Source organism: Egretta garzetta, unplaced genomic scaffold (genome assembly GCF_000687185.1).
Source record: "Egretta garzetta isolate BGI_Z169 unplaced genomic scaffold, ASM68718v1 scaffold589, whole genome shotgun sequence".
NCBI lineage: Eukaryota > Metazoa > Chordata > Aves > Pelecaniformes > Ardeidae > Egretta > Egretta garzetta.
This window is the reverse complement of record NW_009266282.1, coordinates 1,524,035-1,547,628: the sequence shown is the minus strand read 5'-3', so window position 1 is coordinate 1,547,628 and position 23,594 is coordinate 1,524,035. Positions and strand designations below refer to the sequence as shown.

At 47.4% G+C, this 23,594-nt stretch overlaps 1 protein-coding gene across 1 annotated transcript in view; it reads left to right on the top strand.

The window, feature by feature from the left end:
• MAP2K4 (mitogen-activated protein kinase kinase 4) overlaps window positions 1-23,594 on the top strand; it is a 93,904-nt gene that overhangs the window by 33,430 nt on the left and 36,880 nt on the right. The window contains exon 3 of the mRNA XM_009647254.2: window positions 16,047-16,221. Within this exon, the coding sequence (XP_009645549.2) occupies window positions 16,047-16,221 (175 nt within the window). The remainder of the gene's footprint in view (window positions 1-16,046; window positions 16,222-23,594) is intronic.

Sequence of the window (23,594 nt, the reverse complement as noted above, 5' to 3'; positions counted from 1 at the left end):
TCTTTCCCCTCTCAAACCTCCTCGTGTCCATTAAATAAAGGACTTGGTCTCACCTAGCGAGTTCCCACCATCAGCCATCTATAGGGATTTGACTTTTCTGTGTTTATCTACATGGGTTTCTGTCTCTGATTCACTGGAAGTCACAGTGGCCCCTGTCTAGTACAGGTGAGCTTTTGTCATCAGTCACTGACATCCCAAGTTCCCTGTTTGTGCAAGTGACTGTCAGCGTTGCCCACTGAGGTGGTGCTTTGTCTCTGTGGAAATTGCAGTTGTTGGCAGGGGTTGGATCCCGGGCTGGTTAATGGTGTAACAGTTTCTGAGGGCTTGGAAGTGTTTTGGGTTGGGTATGACAGCCGTTCAAGTGTCAGAAATGATGGCGATGTGTCTGTGCTAAAGCTTCCTTGGGAGGCTGTATCTGTAACAGCTGTTTCTGTTGGAAAGAAGTGGATGCTCTTGCTTGGATTGCTTTCTCTGTGTTGAGGCTGCCTAAGCTTGGGTGCAGCTAATTCACCCTCATGCCCTTTGTGTTGTTTGTAGTGGATGCTGTTCCTCAAAAGCAACGTTCACATCTCTTGGTTGCACGCTTCTTGCAGCTGGTGCATTGTGGTGATGTCTCTGCATCTCCCGCCTGCTTCCCGGAGAGGCTGGAATGTTTTTTCCCCTGTTGTCTAGAAACCTTTTCTAGACTTCAGATTTGAATTGGATATTCCAGACCTCCTGCCCCAGATGCATTCCCAAAGCAAGGTGTGTTTCTGTTCACTGAATTGCTTCTCTTCCCCAGCCTGATGGAACAGAGTGGCTTCTGCACCCTCTTGAGATGAGTGCTGGCTCAATGCTGCTGGGGATTTCCCTGTGCAGACCCTGTTGGTCCAGATGGGTGGATCTGAAGATACAGAGAGGTCAATTTCTCACGTGAAATTTGGGTTTCTGTGACTTGGATCCACCGATCTGGAGGTATCCCGTTGCTCCTGCCTCCAGGAGGGCAGAGGGTCCTGTTGTCAAATGCCCATTGCCTGCAGTGAGCTCTGGCTGGGGCAGCCAGCAGTGTCCTGCAGAGGCTATGAGATGTTAATTGCCTATTAGCTGTTATTTGCTTGATTAGCAGGTTTTGGTCAGAGAACTGATCAGGCTGGATTGGTGGATGTTCAGGTAAAGAGTGTGGTTTCTTGCTGTGTAGACAGAAAGCAAAGGAGCAAATGGGGCTCCTCGTACCCATGCATGTGTTAGGAGGGAGGAAGCGTCTGTGTAAACTGCATCACCAGAGCAAAGATGCCACTGCTGAGGAGGGAAGGCGCATCGTGCCAGAGGTGGCCTTGGAAATGTCAGGATGTTGGGTGTAGCCATGCTCCTCCTCGGTGCTGAGGCTCTGTACTCTCGTAAATGTTTACAGACCCCACGTACCCCATCAAGGTGATTCGGCTTTCCTTTTAGGGTTTGTTTCTCAGTCTGAGAGGTCTTGGGAGTGTTGGAAAAGAATTTGGGGAGTGTGGAGGAAACCATTTGGGGAATCACTGTAAGCCAGGGGTAACGTTTAGCTCCTGCGAGCGGGGTGATGCACACGTGGGCTGGAGGGACTCAGCGTGGTTTCCACACAGAGGTCTCCCAGGTGACCCGTGCGTGATTTCTGACCCCATTCATTCATGCTATTTCCTTGGTTTTAACGGCGTGTTATCCAGAGGAAGGATTTCAGAGGCTGTGGAACCCCAATTGCAAAACATCACATTATTAAGACTCTGACCAGTGCTTCCCAGTTGCCTTGCACCCTGTGGCACAGGGTACCCTCTGCAGCCTGGTGAGCATCACATCTGCTGTGCTCCTGCTTGGAGGCTGTCCCCAGAGCTTCGCTGCTCTCATGGGTAGAGGCTTTTTGTAATTATATGCTGTGCCCTGGAATACTATTTCTGGGGAGAGAGAGCATAGATTAAATACTATCGAATATAAAAGTTGAGGCATGGGTTCCCAAATCTTTTTCCTCTCCCCCCTTACGTTTTTTTTCCCCATCTGCAGTGTTTTGAGCCATGTCTTATGGTTTGAGCCTCAGGCTGGGGCTGCACCCCTCCAGGACATGCTGCTGGGGGTGCACAGGGAGTGCGGGAGGGGGGTGCCAGGGCAGGATACAGAGCAGCACATAGGGACATGAGACCATGTGCGGGAGCGAGGGAGGGCGTTGGCGGGAAGGTCCGTGCTGGGTCTGTTACTGACGGAGGGCGTGCATCTTGTTCAGTTCAGCTGCGACGGCTACCAGCAAATCTACTTCACAAGTGCAGAGGGAGAGTTGTCTGGTTCTGGCATACTGCCCAGCCTGTCTGTAGGGGATCTAGCACAGGGATACTCATAATTTTATGTGTGACCTGTACAGGGTAAAGGCAGGATAGAGCATGTATTACAGAGAGTAATTGGGGAGTAAAATTTTGAAACGATGCAGTCTAGAGAAGATTCGAGTGTTTCACTGACCGCTGATGCCCCAGTCCAGGGAGGTGTGTGCCCGGTGACAGTCAGCAAGGCTGTGCATGATGCTGTGCTCTGCAGGCTGGCTAACAGTTGAGGCTTTGGGGAGCTGGCAGTTGAGACCACGGTTCTCATTAGGTCAGGCTGTATTTCTGACTTAGGCCAGATTAACAAATGCTAACTTTGTTTTCCCTGCAGCAGGCATTGCAGAGGCTGGAGGACACAAGCCATGGTTAGGGTGAGCTCTTAAAACTTCTGACCATTGTTTTTCAATTGATATTTCCAACCGATTGAAAAGCATCCTGCCTTTTACCTCATCTGTTCTGTGTCCAAGTAGGATTTAGGTCACAAACGAAATTAGATTACTCGATTATCTGTCTGTAAGCTCTACAGAGCTACTTGTGGCTGGTGGCCTTTGCTGAAAAGAGGTCCAGGTAACACTGGTACGGGAGTGATGTGGTGAGATGCGACTGTATAGCTGTGCCTGGCAGGTTTGCCTTGCAGCTGTCCGTGTTGCGCTGCCCATCGCTGCCATCCGTTGGACCGAGTTGTTCAGTTGGCTGTAGATGAGTTTTTCAGTTTTCTGGAGAGTGTTGCACTCTTCTGGTGCAGCAATGTCTCCATCTTGACTTCAGCCTACAGGATTTAGATCCACCTGCTAAGAAATGAGCATGCTCGAAGAATTTCGTTTGGCGTGCTGCTGCTGTTGTCCACTTGCTGGGAAGTCCCTTGACTGCCAGAGGTGCCACCTCACCAGAACTTGAACACCAGAGCATTGTGGTCTTATGTAGAAAGGTGACAAAACAAAATGACCCCTTTTAATACTCTCAAACCCAGCTTCTGACCTGTCTGGTGGCCTGTGGGACTCTGTAGCCTCCCTGTAGCATGTGGGTGTCTTCATGGATTGACTGTGACTTAAGCTTGCAGGGGTGCCCTCTGTGGACCTTCTCCTTGTGCCACCTGGGAGAGGCGCACGCTTTCCAGGTCACTGCCCCAGGAGCATGTTGGCAGATGTTGTTTAATGTTGGGGCTGGATTCCCCAAAAGCGAATGGAGGTCCCAGTTGTACGTCAGACTCTGCTGCTTCCTTTGCTTCTGTGTAATTCAGGGACTGGAATCCTGGAAAGGATTTTTCTGGCTGTCCCAAAGTCTCTCTGAAGTGTTTACTTCTCTTTTAATCTCCTCTTACGCTTTTCCAAACCTTTCCGGCATGTGGTTTCAGTCTTTCTAGCTGCACAGCCTACAGCTGGCTGAGTTCATTAGGAAATAACCTGCCAGAGTTACTACCATTTGTCCAAAAAATACTAAAAACCGAAGTGGGGTATCCTAAATTGGTATGATCACCATTATTTGTGTAAGTTTTCCTGTAAATACTTCTCTGTCTGGTCCACAGTTCTATCACAGTCACTTCACGTCTTCGCTGTTACTGATTTCTGACACCGTTCTGGCACATGATACCTTCCCATCGGATACTTTGGAAGCCTTGGGGATAGGTTGCAGTGTAAAAGGTACCAGTTAAGAATTTGAATTTTTTTCTCTGACTCATCTGCAACATATCCTGAAAGCTGCAGTATTTGAACGTAATCACTGGGAAACTTGCTTGTATTTCCAAGTAAGCACAAATCAAATGGGTACCTCCAAGTACTCAGCAGATACATTTGAATGTTGGAATGAGCCTACAGAAAACAGGGTTTTACTTTTAATACAAACATCATGGTAGTTAAGTGCCAGAGCCATGTTTTTTAAACATCTTTTTTTTTTTCAGGAGCTTCCTTGACAAATTGCTGAGTTTTGTCTTGTATTTAACCTTCCTCTTTCTTCCAGAAGTTTACAAGTTTGTTTGGCCGGTGATCTCAGTGGCCTAGTGACACAGAGGTGATCTGGCTTGTCAAACGTGTGCTCAGTGTCTCAGTATCTCAGACATGAAGCAGATCACCTCTTCAGAGAAGGTGCTACCAAAGTTAGAGATTTTGACTGAACGTGCTGCATTAAGGCCTTTTTCTTTTTTTCTTTCTTTTTTTTCTTCTAAGTTTTGGTATTTCTCTAAGGTGCTAATCCTGCTCTGCAGAGGAGATTTTTGTTGTCTGCTGCTTCCAAAATAAATTTCTCTACCAACTTCCACGTCCCTCCGAGCACGAGTGCCCTAGTAGGACTGTTCTTTCTGCAAGGGTTTTGATGGCTCAGCACTCTGCTTCTGAATTTAGGCCTTCTATGACTGGAACCAAAATTTGGAGCTCGTGTACCTCCGTTAAGCCAATTCACATTGATTTTTCAAAGGTGCTGAGCATCTAGCTTCCTGCAACAATTGGGACCCGGGGTCATCGGAACTTCTGGGAACGTAATCACAAACATTTGGGTGTCTAAATCAAATACAACCCAATGTTATACACTAATCTGCCTCCCATGGGTTCTGAGTGCTTCACAAGTGAGGAGTGATTCAGCTTTGCAAACCTAAATGGTTGCACAAAGCTCTGTGTTCCCCATTTTGCAGAGGGGCGGCTGGGGCATACTGTAATTTGGAAGAGGTGAAGGTTAGGCCAGAAGATTGTAATGGGGTAGGAAGTTCAACAGGGACCTGATAACCTGTGGTCCGCAGGTTAGCTCAGTGTTACCTGTCTCATCGCCGGTGCAGTTACGAGCTGTTGTCCTGGCTCTTGCACACACACAGTCATGATAAGAGCTGCTCATTTGGGAGCAGCGTTTTGACTTTTGCTCGGTCACGAGCAGTGACACTTTGACTCGGTGTGCCGCGTGGTGTGAAACGGGTCCCCTTGCTGGTGTGTGAGGAGCCCAGCCCTCCCGCAGTGGGGAGGAGCAGCTGATGCGTATGAAGATGGCGATAGTGGCAGTTGCCTTCCAAAGCACCGAGACCTGGCTTGTCCTGCCCCATGGGGTTAGCAGCCTGGGTGGTGGAAGTGGGCGCCCGTGCCGGGCCCCCCCCGGGGCCCCCCCCCCCGCTGCTGGGATGCGGCTGTCCTCAGTCCCTGGCAGATGGCAGACGGAGGTCTGAGACACACCGAGGTGTGGGTATGCAAGGTTTCCTAATCCGAGGTGGATGCCTGATGCTTATGCTGCCTCCTCAGGCCTCTTTTCACTGGCACATGGGGCGAGGGAAGTTGGGAGGGGAGAGGGGCAGTGCTGTCATCCTCTGTTGCCCATGAAGGTGTTTTTCATGATAGTGTCCATTCCACGGTTTTCCTGCTCCAGGGACACCAGGAGGGTGTCTGAGGAGGGTCTCTGTAGACCAGCAGGTTTGAGTTGGGCACCACATTTTTTCTGCTGAGTTGAATGGTGCATGGAGGGAGGTGAAGCATTCTGGTTCGATGGCAATTGGAAAACTATCAGAGCAGTGCGGTGGAAATGTTCACTTTCAAACTGAACCCGACCTCATTTGCCATCAAACCTGCATCGGTGTGGCTGCATGTTGGTCCGCACTGAGGCTGTACAGAAAAGCAAGGCTGGGTGATGTCTTCCTTGCATATAAGTATCATGTAGACTTTCCTTCTAGTGCCTGGCTTTCAGCAAGGTGTGCTGCCCACCCTCTATCCAGTAACACAGCTCCATGGGGGACCTGTGGCTGGCCAGATCCTTCCCTGAGACACGTACCCTTGGCTCCTTCCATGCTCATGGCAAAAGCCATGTGCCTGCGGTCTGTGTGGGACCAAGCTCCTCCTTTGGCGGTACCTGCCACGCTCCAGAGCCTGGAGAAGAGCTGGGGGTGACTGTGTTCCCTGCTTAGTCAGCTTGGTTTAAAAAGCCCAGGTTTGTAAACCTGTGTAAAAGGTCAACACTTCAGTAATAATTTGCGTGGTCTAATGAGGAAGACAGTTTGAGAAACGCCTGTCATCCTGACCACTGGAGAGTTGGAAGTTTCCCCCAGAAGTCCCCTTGCTGTGTTTGAGATGGGGGACGGTGCTGCTTTTCTTTGAAAGCAGTTCAAGGTTTCAGACTATGGAGGGTTTGGCGTGATTTAAGAATTTCTGGTTTATTTAATTCTTCTGCTTGTGTCCTGGTGGTTTGGAGGTGGCGCTGGGTCTGGCGGGAGCAGAGATGTTGCGTTCGTGTTCAGTTGACCTCAGGGGGTTCCAAGTTACAGCCCCTTCACGCATCAGGAGGGACATGTCTGGTCCTGGCATAGCTGTGTAATTCACTCAAAGATGTAACTCTTGGAATGCTTATTTAAAAGAAAAAGTAGGTCAAGCAGTTTCAGAGTCAGTATCAGCTCTCCTGTTCCATTTATGCTGTTGCAATAACAGAAGCACGATTTTCTCTCCTTTTTTTTTTCCTTTATTTGTAGGTGCTGCATCCCCTAGCAAGGGCAGCAGTGTGCGTGCTTATGTGCAAACTGGTTGCAAATCTTGGTGCATGGAGATTTTAAAAGCGTTCAGGACACCAAAATACCCTGATCTTCTCTGGAGGGTTGGAGAGAAAATGGGAGACCACAGTTCCATTCACACTGGACTTTTCAATAACATTTGAATCTCTTGGTGTATTTTTCAGAGTACTTTAAGACCTATGTGTCTGCGCTTGACCATTTTATCTGGTAAATTCTGTAAGCCATTCTAAAACTCATATTTCATGCTTCATAGAGAAAGTGTGGTTGTGGCATCATTGCCATCTCTGAGCCTTCCAGTAGTTTGATTATCTACATTCAACAGTAACTTTTTATGTTTAAGAAGTACAGGTGAGATCCAGAATTCCATCTGGGAACTGGGAGTTGCCAAAGTTTCTCCCTTACTCCCTCCAGCAATAAGCAGTCTTTGGGACTTGAGCTTTTTGATCAAAAATAGCGTGTGATGCCTGTGCATTATCTGCATCCCACGGTGCCCCAGGGATCTGTTCAGCTGTGCACATCACTGCTGTCCAGCCTTGAGCGTCCCCATATCTGAACTCACCACTTTGTAAGGCGTGCTCTGAAAACATATCAGACGTTACTGATTTCAGTTAAAATACATTCAGGGAGCAGGAGATGCTGTTGCTCATCTTTATATAGTGTCTGAGAACGTGGACTGCCTGCCTGACCTTTCTTCTTTAGCTTCTTTTCTTCTAGACCCATGGATCCGGCTGTCTGAGCTGGGGACTGATCCAAGGTCAACGCGGGCAATAGGTGACCCATCCTGTATGCCTTAGGGACTGCTGTCCTGGAACATGGTGAAGTCCTGAGGCTGAGAGAGCTTAAATCCCCATGTTCCCTCCTTCTTGGGCAAATAGAGTAACGGCAAGCTTAATATGCAAAACCTGCTGGATTGTGGAGAGGAAAATGGGATGAAGCAGGTTATGATGTGTTACAATGAGGGTAGTGAAACACTGGAATGGGTTGCCCAGAGAGGTAGTGGAGGCAATATCTTGCATTTTACCCTGGCTACGGAAAAGTGAGCCGACTCTTCTGCTTTGTGGGTTCAAACTGAAGGAATCAACAATCCCTTTTGTCTTCTGTACACTTCAAGAAATGGAGAATAAAGAGAGGAGTCTGCAGATTTGGAGACTGCTCTGCCCCCACATGTCATTGTCAACGACTTCTGTTTTCATCCTTTGCATAAATGAGTGACTTTCAGCGCATACTGTGGAGGACATCTGGACTGAATGAACAGGGTGCACCCAGGAAAAACAGCTGCCCTACAAGGAGTTCATGGAAAGGATGTTGTGGTGGAGTGGATGGATGTGATGGAGGTGGGGGTTGGCCTGCAGGGCTGAATTGGTTTTGCCATTCTGCTTGTTTAAGGAGCTGACTTCTGAAAAGAACTTAGATTAGCTGGGTTCATGGTATGTCATGTCAGTGAAAACTACAGACATCATCTTTGAGATTCGGGTGGATGTTCTTGCCTCCCATCATGAAGGTTCCTCTATTTTGGTAAACCTCAGAAAAGAGAGAGCAAATGGCCAAGATGGTCTACAGTGGATTATGGCGACACTGAACGGCCTTCTCTTTGAGCCTGTTTTAATTCTCTGCTTCGTAAAATATGCTTGGAGCAATTCTGGATGAGCAGTTGATCTTTCACGCCCCGTGTAACTGATGCCTTTGCAGAGATGAGTGTGGATCAGTTGAAGGCGATTGTTTCAAATGCCCCTTGCTAGAACGTGAGGGCGGTCGTCCTCTCGGAGGAGTGTGGGGGCTTCCCTATAGTCCAGCTGGGTTTGTTTTGTCTGTCTGATGGTCTAGGTGGGTATTTCATACCAGTGAAAGATGGGAAACGTGATTCTCTGGGACCATTGGCCTGACTCCTTACAGCTTCCTTAATTTTCTGTAAACATCCTTACAGAGCTTACAGAAAATAACCTCTTGGCTCCTGAGAGTCAGTGGAGAAAACTGTCCCGGACAGCCATCTCGGAGGAAGCCAACAGTTAAATCTCACCATGCTACTAGACCTTGGAGCATGGGGACCTTCAACAGGCAATTGCTTTCACTGGTCTGTAGGAGTTGTATGTCTTGGTGTCAGGGCATTTTTAAAATATACATCACATTTGGTCTACTTACTCTTGTTATGAGCTCTCTTTTGGTTACCGCATTCATGGTAGCTGCATCTCTCTGAAGAAGCAATCACTGTCTTGCAGTTAGGTGATTTGTCTCCCATCTGTCCTTGTCTGCCACAGAAAGAAAAATACTGCCAGGTACATTCTTGGCACTGAATTTCAGGTTATTTCAGGCTGTGATGCAGCCCAAAGCTTTTTTTTAATCCCAGATAGAAAATAAATCCTGAAGAAGTTGGAGAGGTTTTAGCTTTCCCAGACTAGGGTTGGAATTTTATGACATACAGAAGTTTAAATTAGAAAAATCGCTTGTTAGAGTAGTTGAAACAGAAACGTTTCATGTAGCTGAAATAACAGCGCTTGTTATCTACCCCTCTCAAGGGTTGCCAACAAGGAGCTAAGCAAAACCCTAAATTTGCGTGCTGACATCTGTAGGTGATGGCATTGGTCATTTGTACAAGTACTTGAGCGCTTGTTTTCCTTGTGACCTCCACAAAGCGCCGAGCAGGAGCGCATCTGGCCTGAGCTTCTCAAACTGCTCTGCCATTAACAGGTCCTCGTGTCGGGAAAGGAGATTTCCAGAGCTGGACGGCTTGAGGGACTTTGAGATCCAGAACCTGATTTTTGTTCTTCTAGAAGTCTCATAATACAGAGTGGTGATTCACCTTCATTTATCTGTCATTTGTGTGGCCCTGCAGGTAATAAGGAGGGATGTAGTTATGCAAGTCATGCCAACGTATTCCTTAAGAGAGGGGATAAGCTGAATGGCGAGCCCACCTGGGAGAGACCACCAGTCCTAGATTGGTGGATTCAGGATGGAAGCTAGATTTTTTTAAAAAAAATTTTTTTTAGTAAATTCTGATTTAGAGACAACCAGAAAAACAGAGCAGTGCTGGTCAGTGTGCCTGGAGGAAACAGCACGTCACTAACACCAAGGGGTCTGGTTAGCAAGCTGAATGCAGTTATTCATGTTTCTAATCATAGGAATAATACAGCAGGAAATAGTAATTGCCATTGCTGTAAGAAAACAAATTGCTCATGATTTAATATGCTAAAATACAGTTCAAATCATCAGATGCTGCAGTGCTGCCAATAAGGGGAGGTTGCTTAGGTGAAATTTGGAAGAAAAATATAAAGCTCACTTAATTTCTGACGCTAAGCGCTCCGTGGGTGGTGTGACCGGCTGAGTATTGTGTTCTCAATTACTGTGTCATGTGATAACAGCACCGTGTTTTCCTGTCATTTCCATAACTTTTCCTGGCTGAAGTGATACACAAGCAACCCTGGGTAGTAATCACATTGTCCCGTTCAGTTTCAAAAGGAGAGAAGCGGACCTCATCCAGAAACTGTCCAGCACGCTCCAGTAAGCTTCACTGTCTGTCAGCCATTGTCAAATATTTTCCATACCCGCAAAAATGGCATCTAGTAAAGTAATGGGATTTGTCTCCGACACCGTGCCATTCCACTGAGTGATTGATATTGCATTTCGGTATCATTTTGCAAAGTATTCGGGTTGGTTTGTTGACGCTTACGGATGTGCTTGTGTCTCTGGTTTTTGTTCTTTATTGGGTCTGACCATGGCTCAGGAGACGCAAAGTTTCAGAAAAAGAGTCAGCATTCCCAGAAGGGTTATTTAAATTAATTAGATCAGGTTTTCCCGGTATTATTCTGCAATGCTTGGATCCAGTATAAGCTTTGAATATGCAGCCATGGCGGGTTCAGCGAGTGTGCTGCAGTCTGGCTCATGTCCAAATCAAAATGAGTTTGAGATTGATGTGCTCAGTTAAATTTGGTGTGGGCTTCACCACGATGAATTGAGAAGTTTCCTCTGTGTTGAGGGCAGGGTTAATCAAAATCCAGTGTAACTCAGTAGTTTACCAGAGGAGCTTAATACAAAATACTGACATTTTAGAAGCCTCAGCCAAACCCCACTGAAGTCAAGGAGACACTTTGCAGTCTTGTGAGTGTGCTGGACCAAGCCTGAGGGCTGTGGAAGGGGTTGTGCAATCCTCCACACTGTTAATATCTTTATTTTAAAGTGTTGGAGGAGCATAGAAAGCCAGAGCAATGCTAGGGAGAGTTCCCACCGCTTGGTCATGATGAAAGGGAGCAAGTGTGCTTTTGCTTTTAGTCCAAATAGGTCAGAGATGCAAAACTAAATAAATTCATTCCTACATTTTCTGAATCTCTTCTTCACGTCTAGAAATCTCTATTAAATAAAACTAATCCTCAGTACAGCTTACATGGGGCAGAGCAAAACCCATTGAGTTCTGCCCCTTTTGCAAGGATGCCGTTGCCCATCAGCTTATTGGAATCAGAAATTTCATCTTGCCAGAATCCAAAAGATTTGTGAGAGCACCAACGTTTTCAGCCCTCTAGAAGAAAATGGAACATTTCTTTTGGAGACTTTATCCAGTGAAATTTAAACTAGCATTGCTATTTTATTACTGTTAGCCTGCAGGGTCTGAAAACCGTTTTATAAGTAACACCGACACTGAAATAGAAACATTGCAGCCTCTCTAGGCTATTTGAAAGGCTTGGTAGAAATGTGTTAGCCCAAGTCATAAGCAGTGTTTTCCCTCTGACGTTACAAACAATGCACGGTTTTATTAGAACCCTGCAGTTTGCAGGGAAGCTTTTTTTTTTTCAGGGTTTCTGTTCTAGCATTCCTGTGGCTGATTGACCACAAATCAGTTTCTCAAGTCTGTTGTGTTGAGCAGCTTTTCCCAGACTTTTGGAGTAGACTATATTCTCATTAGCCGTGGTGTAGATAGGAGGTTTAAGGAGAGACTTCCTAGAAGAATCCAGCGCTGTGCAGGCTTGTGCAGTACAGTGGCTTTGCCTGGATCTTTCTGACTCTGCAGGTCTGTTTTATTCCTGTCAGCTGTAACGTCGAATACCTCCGCTTTTGGGTTTCTTCAAGTCCTGCAGAACCCTTAATGGAGTAAAACCAAGAGGAGCTAGGCAGCTACTACAGCACCTTTCTGGCCTTGCTTCATGTCTGATAACTTTCAGTTTTGCTTACAAAATCCATCCACTTTTCTCTGCTTCTCCCACAGCCCTTCTTTTTCATGCCAAGGAAATGCTTGTTTTAAAAGATTTTGGCATCCCTGCAGTTCGGTGCTTAACAGCAGGGCTTGGGGCACTAACCCAGCCTGTTCGAGAGCTTCCTGGTGCCTCTGGTTCTCCTCTGGAGGTTTTGCGGGCCTCCGGCCCTGGCAGACCTTCCCACCCGGGTCCAGCTTGCTAAGCCTGCAGCGAGCAGCCTCCTGTCCTGACTGCCTGTGACCCTGTCCTTGGCCCGGCTGCGGTGCCTGGCGCCAGCCGTCCGCCCGCCTGCTGCCAAGCCGGACCCACAAACGTTCTCATTTCTGACAAAGGGCAACTGTTCGCAGGAGTTGTTGTCTTGCCTGGTGCTCCTAATCCCTGGAATAACTGCTGTGACAAGCACAGTAACCATCTGAAGGAAGACCCATACACTGATGCCTTTCAAATGCAGTAATCCCAGCGACCTCCTGAGCCTTTTTTTTTGTTTTTTTTTGTTTTTAAAACATTTCAAAAGCAAGACGAGGAGTTGGAAGCTCCAGTCCTGGTCAAATCAACAGGAGCTATAGTCCCTAAGGCACATTTGAAAATCCTACTTTTAACTGCTTGAGTAGTACCTCGCCCTCCTTAGCTATTTATTTTATTTTTTTAAATCACACATCAAGCCCCACAAGTCCCTTTTAGACATCCTGATCATTTGGAGAATATATGCCAAGTTTTGCCCTCGATTCCCAGCCTGAGAGAGGTTTGGATTGCACAGCTTAAAAACGAAATGCTAAGAGGAGGCTGATGCCTGGCCCTGTCTGTGCAAACCCATGAGCACCAAACATGGGGCCTGAAACCTGATGGGTTGCAGAAGCAGCAACTGGGCATTAATTGCTTTTCACCTTTGCTAGACACTGTTCCGCGTGGTTAGCCTTCTGTTTTCTGAAGCAAGCTCTTGTAGTGTCCAGGCTCGGATGCAGTGGCAGGGTTTAGGCAGGCTTTTTTGTATTTTGGGGGCATGTCCGCCCAGTGGATTTGCATCCTCGTATATCTGCAGCAGTGCAAATCCAGTAATAGGTGTACTGCAGGATTATGGTATTTGTTCTTCTTGCCTCGCTCAGTTTTACATCAGAAAATATCCATTTGATATCAATGCAGAGAGTCTATGTTCTAGATCTGCATTTTTTGAGCTGCTTTCTTGGCATGGAAATCCCGTGGGATTTTGATTTACGCTGAAAAATTCCTGTTTAAAGTGTAGGTTTTTGATGCTAAAAGTAATCCTTGTGTTCTAGTTACTGACTTTTAAGATGGGCCATGCTGCTTAAAGGAAAACCGCATTGTTTCCATATGACAAATCAGCTAAATGAGCAAAATCTGTCTTGAAGTGTCTGTGGCTCTGTCAAACTTGTCATTTGGTTATTTGACCATTTCCCTGGGTATTTGAAAAAAGATAAGCAGGAACTGTGGTTGCAGTATGGGGCAGATGGTGTCACAAATACAGAATGGAAATGAAGCCAAGCTCCAACACATGAGGTTTTGTGGGTGGACGGTGACGGTGCATCTCCATCCAAACCCCTGGAGTGCTGCTGCAGAGGGCACTCAGAGCAGACCCGTGGAGAGGGTATTTCCTAGCTCACGTCTTCTTCCCAGCTGCTGGAACCACACATCCTGCAGCTGCGGGAACAGAGGCACAGATCTGCTTTCATGCTACAGCTGGGGAGGAACAGGCTTCTTGTGTAAGATTGAAATAATGAATTCAAATTTGCTTTCCCTTCTGATGTAGGGTAAGAAAAGCAAGGTTTCCTGGGCAGAAAAACAAACGGGGGAAGAGCAGAGGTGGGTTTAATGGCTTTATTTTGACAAACCATGTCAACATTTATAGTTTTTAACTCTGTGAGAGCTTCGATATGAAATAAAGACATGGAAAGGGTTTGCTCAGAAAATCAAATCTGACATTTCACCCTCCTGGTAACACCTCTCTGTCTTTTTTTCCCTGCCTTTTTGAACAAGATTTAGCTCTCCACGGTCGTTCCTCTTCCTGCCTGCCAGCTGCAGGTGGTAGGCAGGAGATGCCCGCTTGCCGGTGCCTCCTCAGCATCATGCTTGCCACCTACTTTCTTCCATTAAAAGAAGAACTAGTATTATGGTACTGGCAGAATAGGAGGGTCGAGATGTTAGACAGTAATTGATTCATGCAGCTTCCAGCACAAGCTGCCTGCAAGACAGCTGGCAAGTCTGAAGGCTGTGTTTATTTTCTTTTAATATCTTTCTTTTCTTCTTTTTTTTTTTTTTTTTGGTCATTTCACTGCCTTATTTTCATTCCTTGCTTTTTACGGAGAACCCCTCTTGGTGCAGTGTTTTGTTATGCACAGGAACTCAAAAATATGTAAATGGTGCTAACAAAGCCGTGCCATCTCTGGCACATCTGTGCCATCTCCTAGCACTGTCAGTAGTTCCCCAAATGATTCCCAAGGGCAGCCGAGGACACTATAGGGAGCAGCAGTTTGAAAATCTCAAGCCAGGCAGTTAGGGAGCAGGCAGGACTGGGGCAGGCACAGCACTGAGTGGTGAGAGGAGGTGTTCAGCAAGGCTCATCGAATGGGTCAAGGGTTCAGGACAAGCAGCTGCTCAAAGCCTGGAAAGTGCTAAACCAAAGCATCAGAGACAAGCTGCAGTGCAGCATGTGAAGCCGTCTGAACCATAGCTGCTCCAGTCAGCTGACCTTTGGACCTGACCTCGTTGCCCTTGCAAAACCTGGGTTCCAAATAAAACCCAGTGGAGGTCATGGTTGGGTCCACCATCACATCCAACAGGGTTAGCATTTGCAGCTGCTCGTTGACAAACAGTTGGGTTTATCAGCATGGAATTGGCCATAATGTGGTTATTCCTCTGGCTGATAAACCCGATAAGCTTTATGCATTTGATCGAATACTTCAAGTGTGTTCTGCTTGTTTGGCCAGACCCTGGACGAGCGAGTGGTGGCTTGATCAAATATCCAGAGAAGTGATCAGAGTCCGAGGGATGAGTTTGACAGAATCTCCATTGTACACAATGTGGTCGCCTGTTGGCTTCAATACCTGCATGGGGTCGGTGTGCCCTGCAGTGGGAACTGCCGTTAATGCCGTTAATGCTACTCGGAAATGGGAAACTCACTTTACTTACTTCAAAACCCAAGAAGTGCAAATCAGCTAGTTAATTAATGAATGAAAAAATGAAAATTTGCATGGCATTTTAAGACAAAAAGTGTTGAAAATACTTGTGCATTTCTTACTAACTCAGTGATAGCATTGCTGCAATTGGGGCCATCTTAAAACCACCATTGAACTCCTCTGTCCTACAAATTCTGGGCATTGTTCTGCTTCTTACCTGGACAAATTCTGGTGGCTTCAGTTGGAGCAATGTTTGCCTGAGAACATTAATTTAGGTGTTTGGTAAAGACACACTTGAACAGTTTTCATATGTCACAAACAACTTGGTTTTTGTAAATACAAATATTGGCTCTTTGGGTTTTACTGAATTAAACAATCGCCTAAAATGTTCTGGGTTGGTTTGTTTTGTTTGTTTTTTTTTAATTAATTGCAGTTTTCCATTAAGAGCAAACTCTTCCTAAAGTCCCCTTAGTTCACACAGAAGATCTTGCCTGTGTGGCACAGAAACCCAGCGGGAAGGGAGATGGTTCCTGGCGGTGCAGCGGTGTAGAGCAGCAGAAGCTTTGGGGAGATGGGGCTGAGGAGTGCTCTTCGGACTCATGGTTCTGCATGTTACCAGATCCTGCTTGAAGCCTGATGTATTTTGTGCAAAGTAGAAAGAACTGTATAAATGAGTGATTAGAATGACTCTACTGTATGAGACACGTTTAATTTTATGCTGCAGCTGGAGAAACTTACCCTTAATTGAAGCTGTGGGCAAGTGTATGTCATTTTTGATTTACCATTTTCCCTCACCCCTGCACCCCCCACCCGAACCAAACTCCTTCGTGCAGTCAGATTGTTGCTGTAGCCTTTGTGAACCCCTCTCTTCTAATGTTTAATCAAGTGCTGAAAAGAGAAATTTACAGACTATTTAAAATGTGGAAAAATTGCTTCCCAATATTTTTGACAGAGAGAGACTGAGAACACACAGCATTGAATCATCAGGAAAATTGAAGATTTCCCCTGAACAACATTGGGATTTTACAGCAGAGGACTTGAAAGACCTTGGAGAAATTGGACGAGGCGCTTATGGTTCTGTCAACAAAATGGTCCACAAACCAAGTGGGCAAATTATGGCAGTTAAAGTAGGTGATGCCCATACTTACATTTGTACTTCAGTCCATTAGGGATGAAATGTGATGGAGAATTAATGTTCTTCCATCTAGCACCCATCTACTGCTCTTTTCTATTTATTTCCAGTGTAAAGGCTGCTATTTGCTGAAAATGCGTTGTATGATGGGCATATTGTCAAGTGGCTTGTGATGATCTCTTAATTGCTTGTGCCCTTTTGAAAATGCCTGTCAGGATCCTGCTGTTCTGAGGGGATCACGTATCTCTGAAGACTGATAACGGGGCATGGGCCTTTCACCTCTGGGTCACTGGTTCAGATACAGCCTAGACTGGTGGTAGGCACAAGTTGTCATCTAATAGCTTCTTGGTGTCTTTTGTGAAATAAGGTAGTAACTTAAATTTTGGGTCTTTTGTAAGCGTGGACCATGGTACAGCCTCACCAGGGGGAGCTGGAATGGAGTGGGCATCTTTTAAGGGAGTGTGTTGCTCTTGCTGATGTATGATGAAGTGTCTTTGCTTTGTGCTTACCGTGCCAGACCTGCTCTGGGTAGCAGTTTTCTGGACTGTCCATTTTCTACCTTCTGCTACCCAAAACCTCACCTTAAAACCAGAAATGATACCCACCCTTGTTCCCCAGCTGTGCCCTGTGGAGCGATCTTTGCCTTGCCGCAGCAGTGCTGCCCACTGTGCGTCTTCAAGGAGCAGCTTGTCCATCAGGCTGGGTGAAGTGGGCAGCCACCACCCTCTTGTCCACACCTCTCTCTTGTCCTGTTCTTCATTTGCTGCTGGCTGCTAGCTAATGCCATCAATCTTTTAACTCTGTTGATGATACCAACTGGTAGTGCTCCCACAGCTCCCATGAAAGAGTAGAAGTGAGCTATGGAGGAGTCTGGGTTGCTTTCTTTTCCAACTTTGTCTTCTTTGGAGTATTCCCTGATCTGATCTGGAAGCATTCACTCCTGCTGGTCTTAACGTGCCAGGTAGACATGTCTCAGCCCCCATTCTAGCTGCTGTGAATATAATTCATACTTGTCTCTCGTGTGTCAGGTTACTGGAGTAACCACCATCCTTTGATTTTCTCCAGTAAACCTTGACTTCCTCACAGCGGTGGGATCGCTGTCCAGGGCTCAGTGTTTTGGATCACCATGCAGCGGTGTTTCAACTTGGTTTTGAATCCCTACAAGTCTCCAGTGAACTAGAGGCTACCCATAGCTAAAGGCTTATTTCTCTCAGTTGCCTTTGGTGGAATGTGCAGATGGAGTTTGCAGATGACAGGTTGAAAACTGCGGATGTAGTGAAACGATGCCTGGGCACCCCCAGCTTCTCAAACCTAAGGTGTGTGAGCTGACTAACTATAGTTTTGCTACAATAGCTGTGGGTAAGAAAACCCATACCTATAGCTAAGCAGCTTTGTTACCCAGAGCCCTGCAGCGGGTACAGCTGTGCTGAGCAGAGCACTCTCTGGGATTAGCGAACGTCACCGAGAAGGGGACGCATCTGCCGGCACAGAAATTCTGTTGTCCTAGGCTCTGTTTGCACAATGGATTTTCAGCATCGTGGGATAACCTTGTCAGCATTGAGGGTCTGTGATGCAGGTGCAGCTCCTGTGTGGAGGCAGAAGGCACTCATGCTGTGCTCTCGAAGCATGCAGTCGGGGATTGCATTGCACAGCCTGTTGAACTGGCTTTGCTGAGGGAAGAGGGGTGGTCTGAGCCCCGGGAGGGTGCTGGGCTTAGGGGCTCACTGTTAGACAAATAAAACCTGATAGGTTTAGTGTCTAAACTGTGGAATGTCAAAGTCGTGGGCTGGGATGGTGCCACCTTCTTTTCTCTGAACCCGCTCCCCTTGGGCGGGCATAGCTAGGCCTGCAGGAGAGCGAAGGTTGGAGGGTCTGGACAATCATTTCCCAAATGTTAGAGGCAAAGGGCTGTTTTGCTTATCCCAGTGGGGCTAAAACATGAAACTGAGCAAAGGAAGAGACGAGGGTGGAACAGTAAGTGGGGTCTGCAAGGCAGCAGCAGCTAATCCACAGCTCGGATGGTGCAGGTATTTGAGATGAGGTTTCAGGACAGGACTGAGCTTGGACTAGTGACTACTTCATCCCAAACTACTCAGGCTTTTCTTTCTCAGATTGCTGTTGCTTTTGGGACAGCCGAGGTTATGCATTCACCTCCCTGGTCCTGCTGTATCTAAGTGTCCCCCGTGGGCCATCTCTGTTTGGGGCTGTTCACCTCCTGCTTGCTCTGTCTCCCTCAAGCCTGTGGTGTCCTGGCAGCTTGCGGAGCTGTTGCCTTCTGAAGCCCCAGCTCCCCTCCTGCATTGGGGGAAAGCAGCTGCTCGCCAGTCTCTCCTTGCTCTACAGGCAGGAGCTTAACTCATTTTCTTCTCCTTTGGCATAATGCCTTTCTGTAAGAGGAGATTGAGAAGGTTTAGAGGGGGGATGGTGGTTTGGGAAGAAAAGGTGTTCGTCTAGGGATTCAAGGTCTTGGCTATGACATTGAAGGCGCCTGTTTGCAGCTCCGTGATGTGGCACTGTGCTGTGTGCAGGGCGTCAGGAGCACTGCACTGCAACAAGCTGGGCTGCCAGGCTGGTGCCTCAGGTTATTTGGTGGTGCTGCACTCCCTCTCCTGTGCTTCCCCAAGAGCAGCATCAGTCCAGCAGGCAAATCATCCTTGGGAGGACATTCAGCAGTAGGAAACGGCTTTATGGAGGCCGCAAGCCAAAAGTTGTTGGCTGTACTGATGAGTGAAACACAGAGGTGGCTCCAGAAGCTGCTAGTTAGATCCAGAGAAGGTTGGTACGGGGGCCTCCCCCAGCTGCTCGTCCATCCTTCTCCACCACTACCCAAATTTCCACTACCCCTGCTGCATGTTTACAGCACAGGCAGGTATCTTCCTACCCTGCTGCAGGAAGGGCCAGGCCCTGTTTGCAGCTACGGGCTGCATCCCTTGTGGCTCGTCAGGCCCTTCTGCCATGGACAGATTCAAATCCTCTCTGTTCTACAAGCATGACACAGTTATATCGTAAAGAGTGGGCAAAGCCTTGCTCTTTCCCCCGTGATGGAGTCTTCCTCTGGCTGATCCGAGCTCTCCTGCGCCAAGGCAGTCTGGTGCCTCTGGGCATTCATCCTGCTCACCTCTCAGCCCAGGCAGATGCAACTGCCAGAGAGTACCCTCGAAGCCTGTTTCCAGCCCCTTCCCCTGGCTTTTTCTAGCCTGTCACGCCTTTGCACAGTCTTTGGGCCCTTGAAGCGTGGTTTGGCTTAGCCTTCTGCTTTCTCCCTGCTTGGGGCCAGTGGCACCAGTGCCACAGAGCGCCCCGACCGCAGCCTTTTTGCTACACTTCCTGTCTATATTTCTTATCACTGCAGGAAAATAATTCCTGAGTGCTGAAATCTCACCAAAATAACTTGAGATCTGCATGTGGAGGCACTGTTTTCTTTGATTTTTCACTTTTATGCATTTTGGCCTCATTAGCCAGCGTATAGATCCTGGCAGATGCAATCCTGGCACCTTTAAGGAGGGCGTCTAGTGACTGGCACCAGCAGGGCTCCCTGAAAGAATTCATCTGTGCTCAGGGTCAGGGGCTGAGGGGGAAAATGAGCCTTGCAGTGTCGCAGGCAGGAGCATCGCTGGCTGATGAGCTCTTGTCCCCTGTCCTGCTCCCCCCTGCCCTTCAGCCTTTGTCATTCTGTGCCTCTATGAATACCTATTGAAATAATGAAAGATGTTTTGCCTCCTCAGGAACAGGCTGGGGCTGGAGCAGCTGCAGGAGCAGGGACCTCATTCACGCCCGTGAGGCTGCTGACTGCACCCAGTTTTGGAGGCAGAGGGTTGCGGGTCTTTGGAGCGATGCTTTTGCATCCCTTACCCATTCTACCATAGAGAGCCTCTTCCTAGAGCCATCAGTAAGAGGGGGAGAGGATAAAAGAAAGAGGAATCCAACTCAGAGGATTTGTATTCAAACCTTTCTCATTTTTTTCCCCTGGAAGATGTTGTATTACATTTTCCAAATCTTAATAAAAGACAATCCCCTTATTCATTAGGTCCCTTCCTTTCTCAGATCTTCCTAGAGATGCAAAGTCCCTGTTTGCTCTGGGTCAGCTGGCATTGCATTCTTCCTCTCTCTGAAAAAAAAAACCCTATTCATTTTCTTGAGGATTTATTGGCCTACAAGGTCAAGACTCTTCCAGATGGGAAAGAGGACAGCCCAATTTTGTCCAGTTCCAGCTCTGTCTCTGCAAATTCACAATTGCAATGCTAGTTTGTATGTTAACTCCTCGGGTCCTTGGCAGGTTTCTCTTCTGGGCTCCTTGTTTTCCTTGAAGAGCACCTGCCCTGGCCAGCACTTGCCTGCAGCACCAGCTATCCACGATATCACCTGGTCCGGCTTCCAATTCTACCCGGTGTCCTTTGACTTCAGTTCTGGTTTCTTATTTTCTCTTTAGTCTGTTTTTGCCCAGTCTGTGGCAGTTCATAAATGACTTGTGGATAATCTCCTGGGCTGCTTCGCTCTGCAGAGAGCCTTGGTCCCTTCCCAGGATCTACTCCACTGCTGTTGCTCCTGGTTTTATGCCAGAGGCTTCATACAGTGCATCCTGCAGCCCCCCTCCAGCATCACCGCGTGCTCTTGCCCCAGCTGCTCCGGGGGTTGTGCATCCTCTTTCATGAGGGTACCACAGATTCAAGGAGCAGGGTTGTCCTTGGCACATCGGAGGAGCTGTAGAGAAGCCCTGTTTTATTTGGGTGCAATGGTTTTCTTGGGAAGCTCACCCAGCAGCTGGGGGGTTTCTTTCTGTCCTGAGGTTCCCCTCTGGCACTGGTGATAGTTCACACAAACAAGGGTCTTTAAAAGATCTTTGGCATACTTGTTCTTTCCTAATTGCTATAAAAATATATAAATGAAAAAAAAATGCATTGCTTTTTACTTAAATAGTCTATGTAATACCTGGTGTGGGTTTTACTGGCCAGGGTACCTAAAAAGGCCCCTCAAGACTAGGAGTTTCTTGTTTGAAGAGTTCGCAAGATAAGTAAGCGAATATTGAAAATAGTCAACCTTCAGTCTGTTGGGTGACCCCTGTGCGGGTCAGGAGCCTGAGCGTGGCAGAGGTGTCCTGAGCCCACGGTGGCTGGCAGCCCTCCCCTCCCGCTCCTCTCCCCTTCGGCGCCCCAGCCCCGGGGGCTGGGCAGGCCCTTTCTGCCCCGCAGCAGGGAGCACCTCTGACATTTGGGGTTCTGTATCAGCAGCTTCAGCCAATTTCTTTTCAGCCAGTTGAACAGTTGATCAAGAGACAAGTAGAGTGGTTTGTGCTTTGGTTGACCTTCAGGCTTCTCATGGCCCCATGGAAACATCTTGCACCTCTTTTAAATTGAATTATTTTTCTGACAGAAATAGTTACACCCAGGAGAGTGAGCCAACTGGGGAGAGGGCATTTTTGTCCACAATCCTTGTGTTTCGTTTTCCCCCACCCCAAAAGACATAGTGATTTTCAGCCGTATACCAGAATTTTCTGTATCTTCCAATATCTATTGTATAAATAGATACATCAGCCTAGCTGATTCAGTCCCGCTCTGCAATATTGCATAGTCTAGTCTCCAGTTCCAACTGATGTCCTGCTTTCGGGTTTTCTCATGAGCCTAGCAGTATTTTTGACCAGACTACAGGTGGTCTTCCACTTCTTCTACTCTAAACTTGTGCTAAGAAAATCAGAAGCAGTTTCAAGATCAGTTTAGTGATTGGAGAAACTGGCCAAGGTACTGTTTGGAGGTAGATAAAACTCAGCAGGATGTCAAGCCTATGAGGTGCCCATAAAAGGTCCCTGTCCCTCCTGGAGAAGCCAGTAAGCTCTGGAGCCATTTCTTGTTCAGACCACAGTTCCTCTTCCACATCATTTTGCTTTGTAGTCAGCGCTTACTCTCTCATCCATAGCTTTCAAATAGATGTTCATGTCTTTGGCTTTCACAGGTTTTCTCTGATGGCAGTCTCACAGCTGAAATAGGTTCCTAAGATATCCCTGAGAGCAGAGATTTAACATTTATTCATACCTCCGTAATCTCTCCATCCTTACCTGGATGCCTGATAGCCCATTAAAGCCCACCAAAATGACACATTAGTATATTAAGCTCAGTCAAGGGGTGAATTTCTCTGTCCTTCCGATTTCCCATGTGACTTTTGAAGAGAAGTCTTGGGGCTTTTTGCAGGCTGGCTTTATTGCAAGTCATCAATTTCCATTCTTCGCACAGCTAGGTACCCTCTCCCAAGTTGACTCCTTATGGTTTGTTGAGCAGAATTTTCTGTTTCACTCATCTGTTTGGGTAGCTGGCTGCGGGTTGGGGAAACCAGTGCTCCAAGCCCTGCTGGTAGTACACCGGGAAAGAAGTGAATGGGTAAGGGCTAAAAGAAAAGGGTGAGAGGGCACGAGAACTTTATTATAGGAGGTGGGAAGGTAGTTGTAATTAGTGGAAGACCTGATGTACTTCAGTCAGCAGTAAATGTGTTTCAGATGAGCAGGTAAATACTTCTGTTCTCGGCAGCGAGTGGGCAAACCCCCTTTTTCCTGCTGGTTTGGTGTCCTCGATCCCTGTCATCCCCGGGGAGCACCAGCCCTCTGGGGCCACTGTCAAGCGCTGCCGTGCTGCGCTTTCTGCTGAGGACACATGAACCCTGCACGCAGGGCAGTCCTGCGTTGTCTTTCAACTCAAGGAGCTGGTTTTCAATTTGGTGTTTATAGCTTTTTTTTTTTTCTTTTTCTTTCCTTTCCTTTTCTTTTTTTAACTGGTTGCTACCCACTGCACCTGACTCTTTCTGTGTGTGTATGGGGGCTGGGTGATGTCTCTTCTGTTTTGGGCCCAGTTTCTGGGATCTGTCTGGTTTTAGGTTTGAGAGTGGTCCAATCCACAGCACGGCTTACCCTTTTGCTGTTGGTGCTGCCCAGGGCAGAGCTTTCAGAGCTCTTGTTCCTGATATCAGAAAGCTTTGTCCTAATCTGGGTTTGTATTAGAAGGGCTGGAGAATTTGATGCAGTTTAAGTTTGAGGCCAACAAGGAACCATTAAAGCCAAGACTTTCCATAAGCCTCTACTATAAACCCCACTTTTTCCGTACCTGGCTTCTTTGGCCATGTAAACGACTGCATACTGTAGAGTGACCAGGCTGAGAGACATAAGACCTGAAGCTAAGTCAGACCGGTCCATCCCTGTCTTACACTTACATCCTCAGGCTGTTGCCTCACCTTGTGTCTTCCTTCTTGCCATCTCCCCTGTTCTCGGGGGACTCTGTGGGAGCTGCTGCTCTATCTTGCACTCTGCCTCAGAGTTAGGTAGCAGACCGTCATTACGGCTTGTGCGCTATTTGAGTAGTGGCTGCTGTTGACTTCAGTCACCTTTGG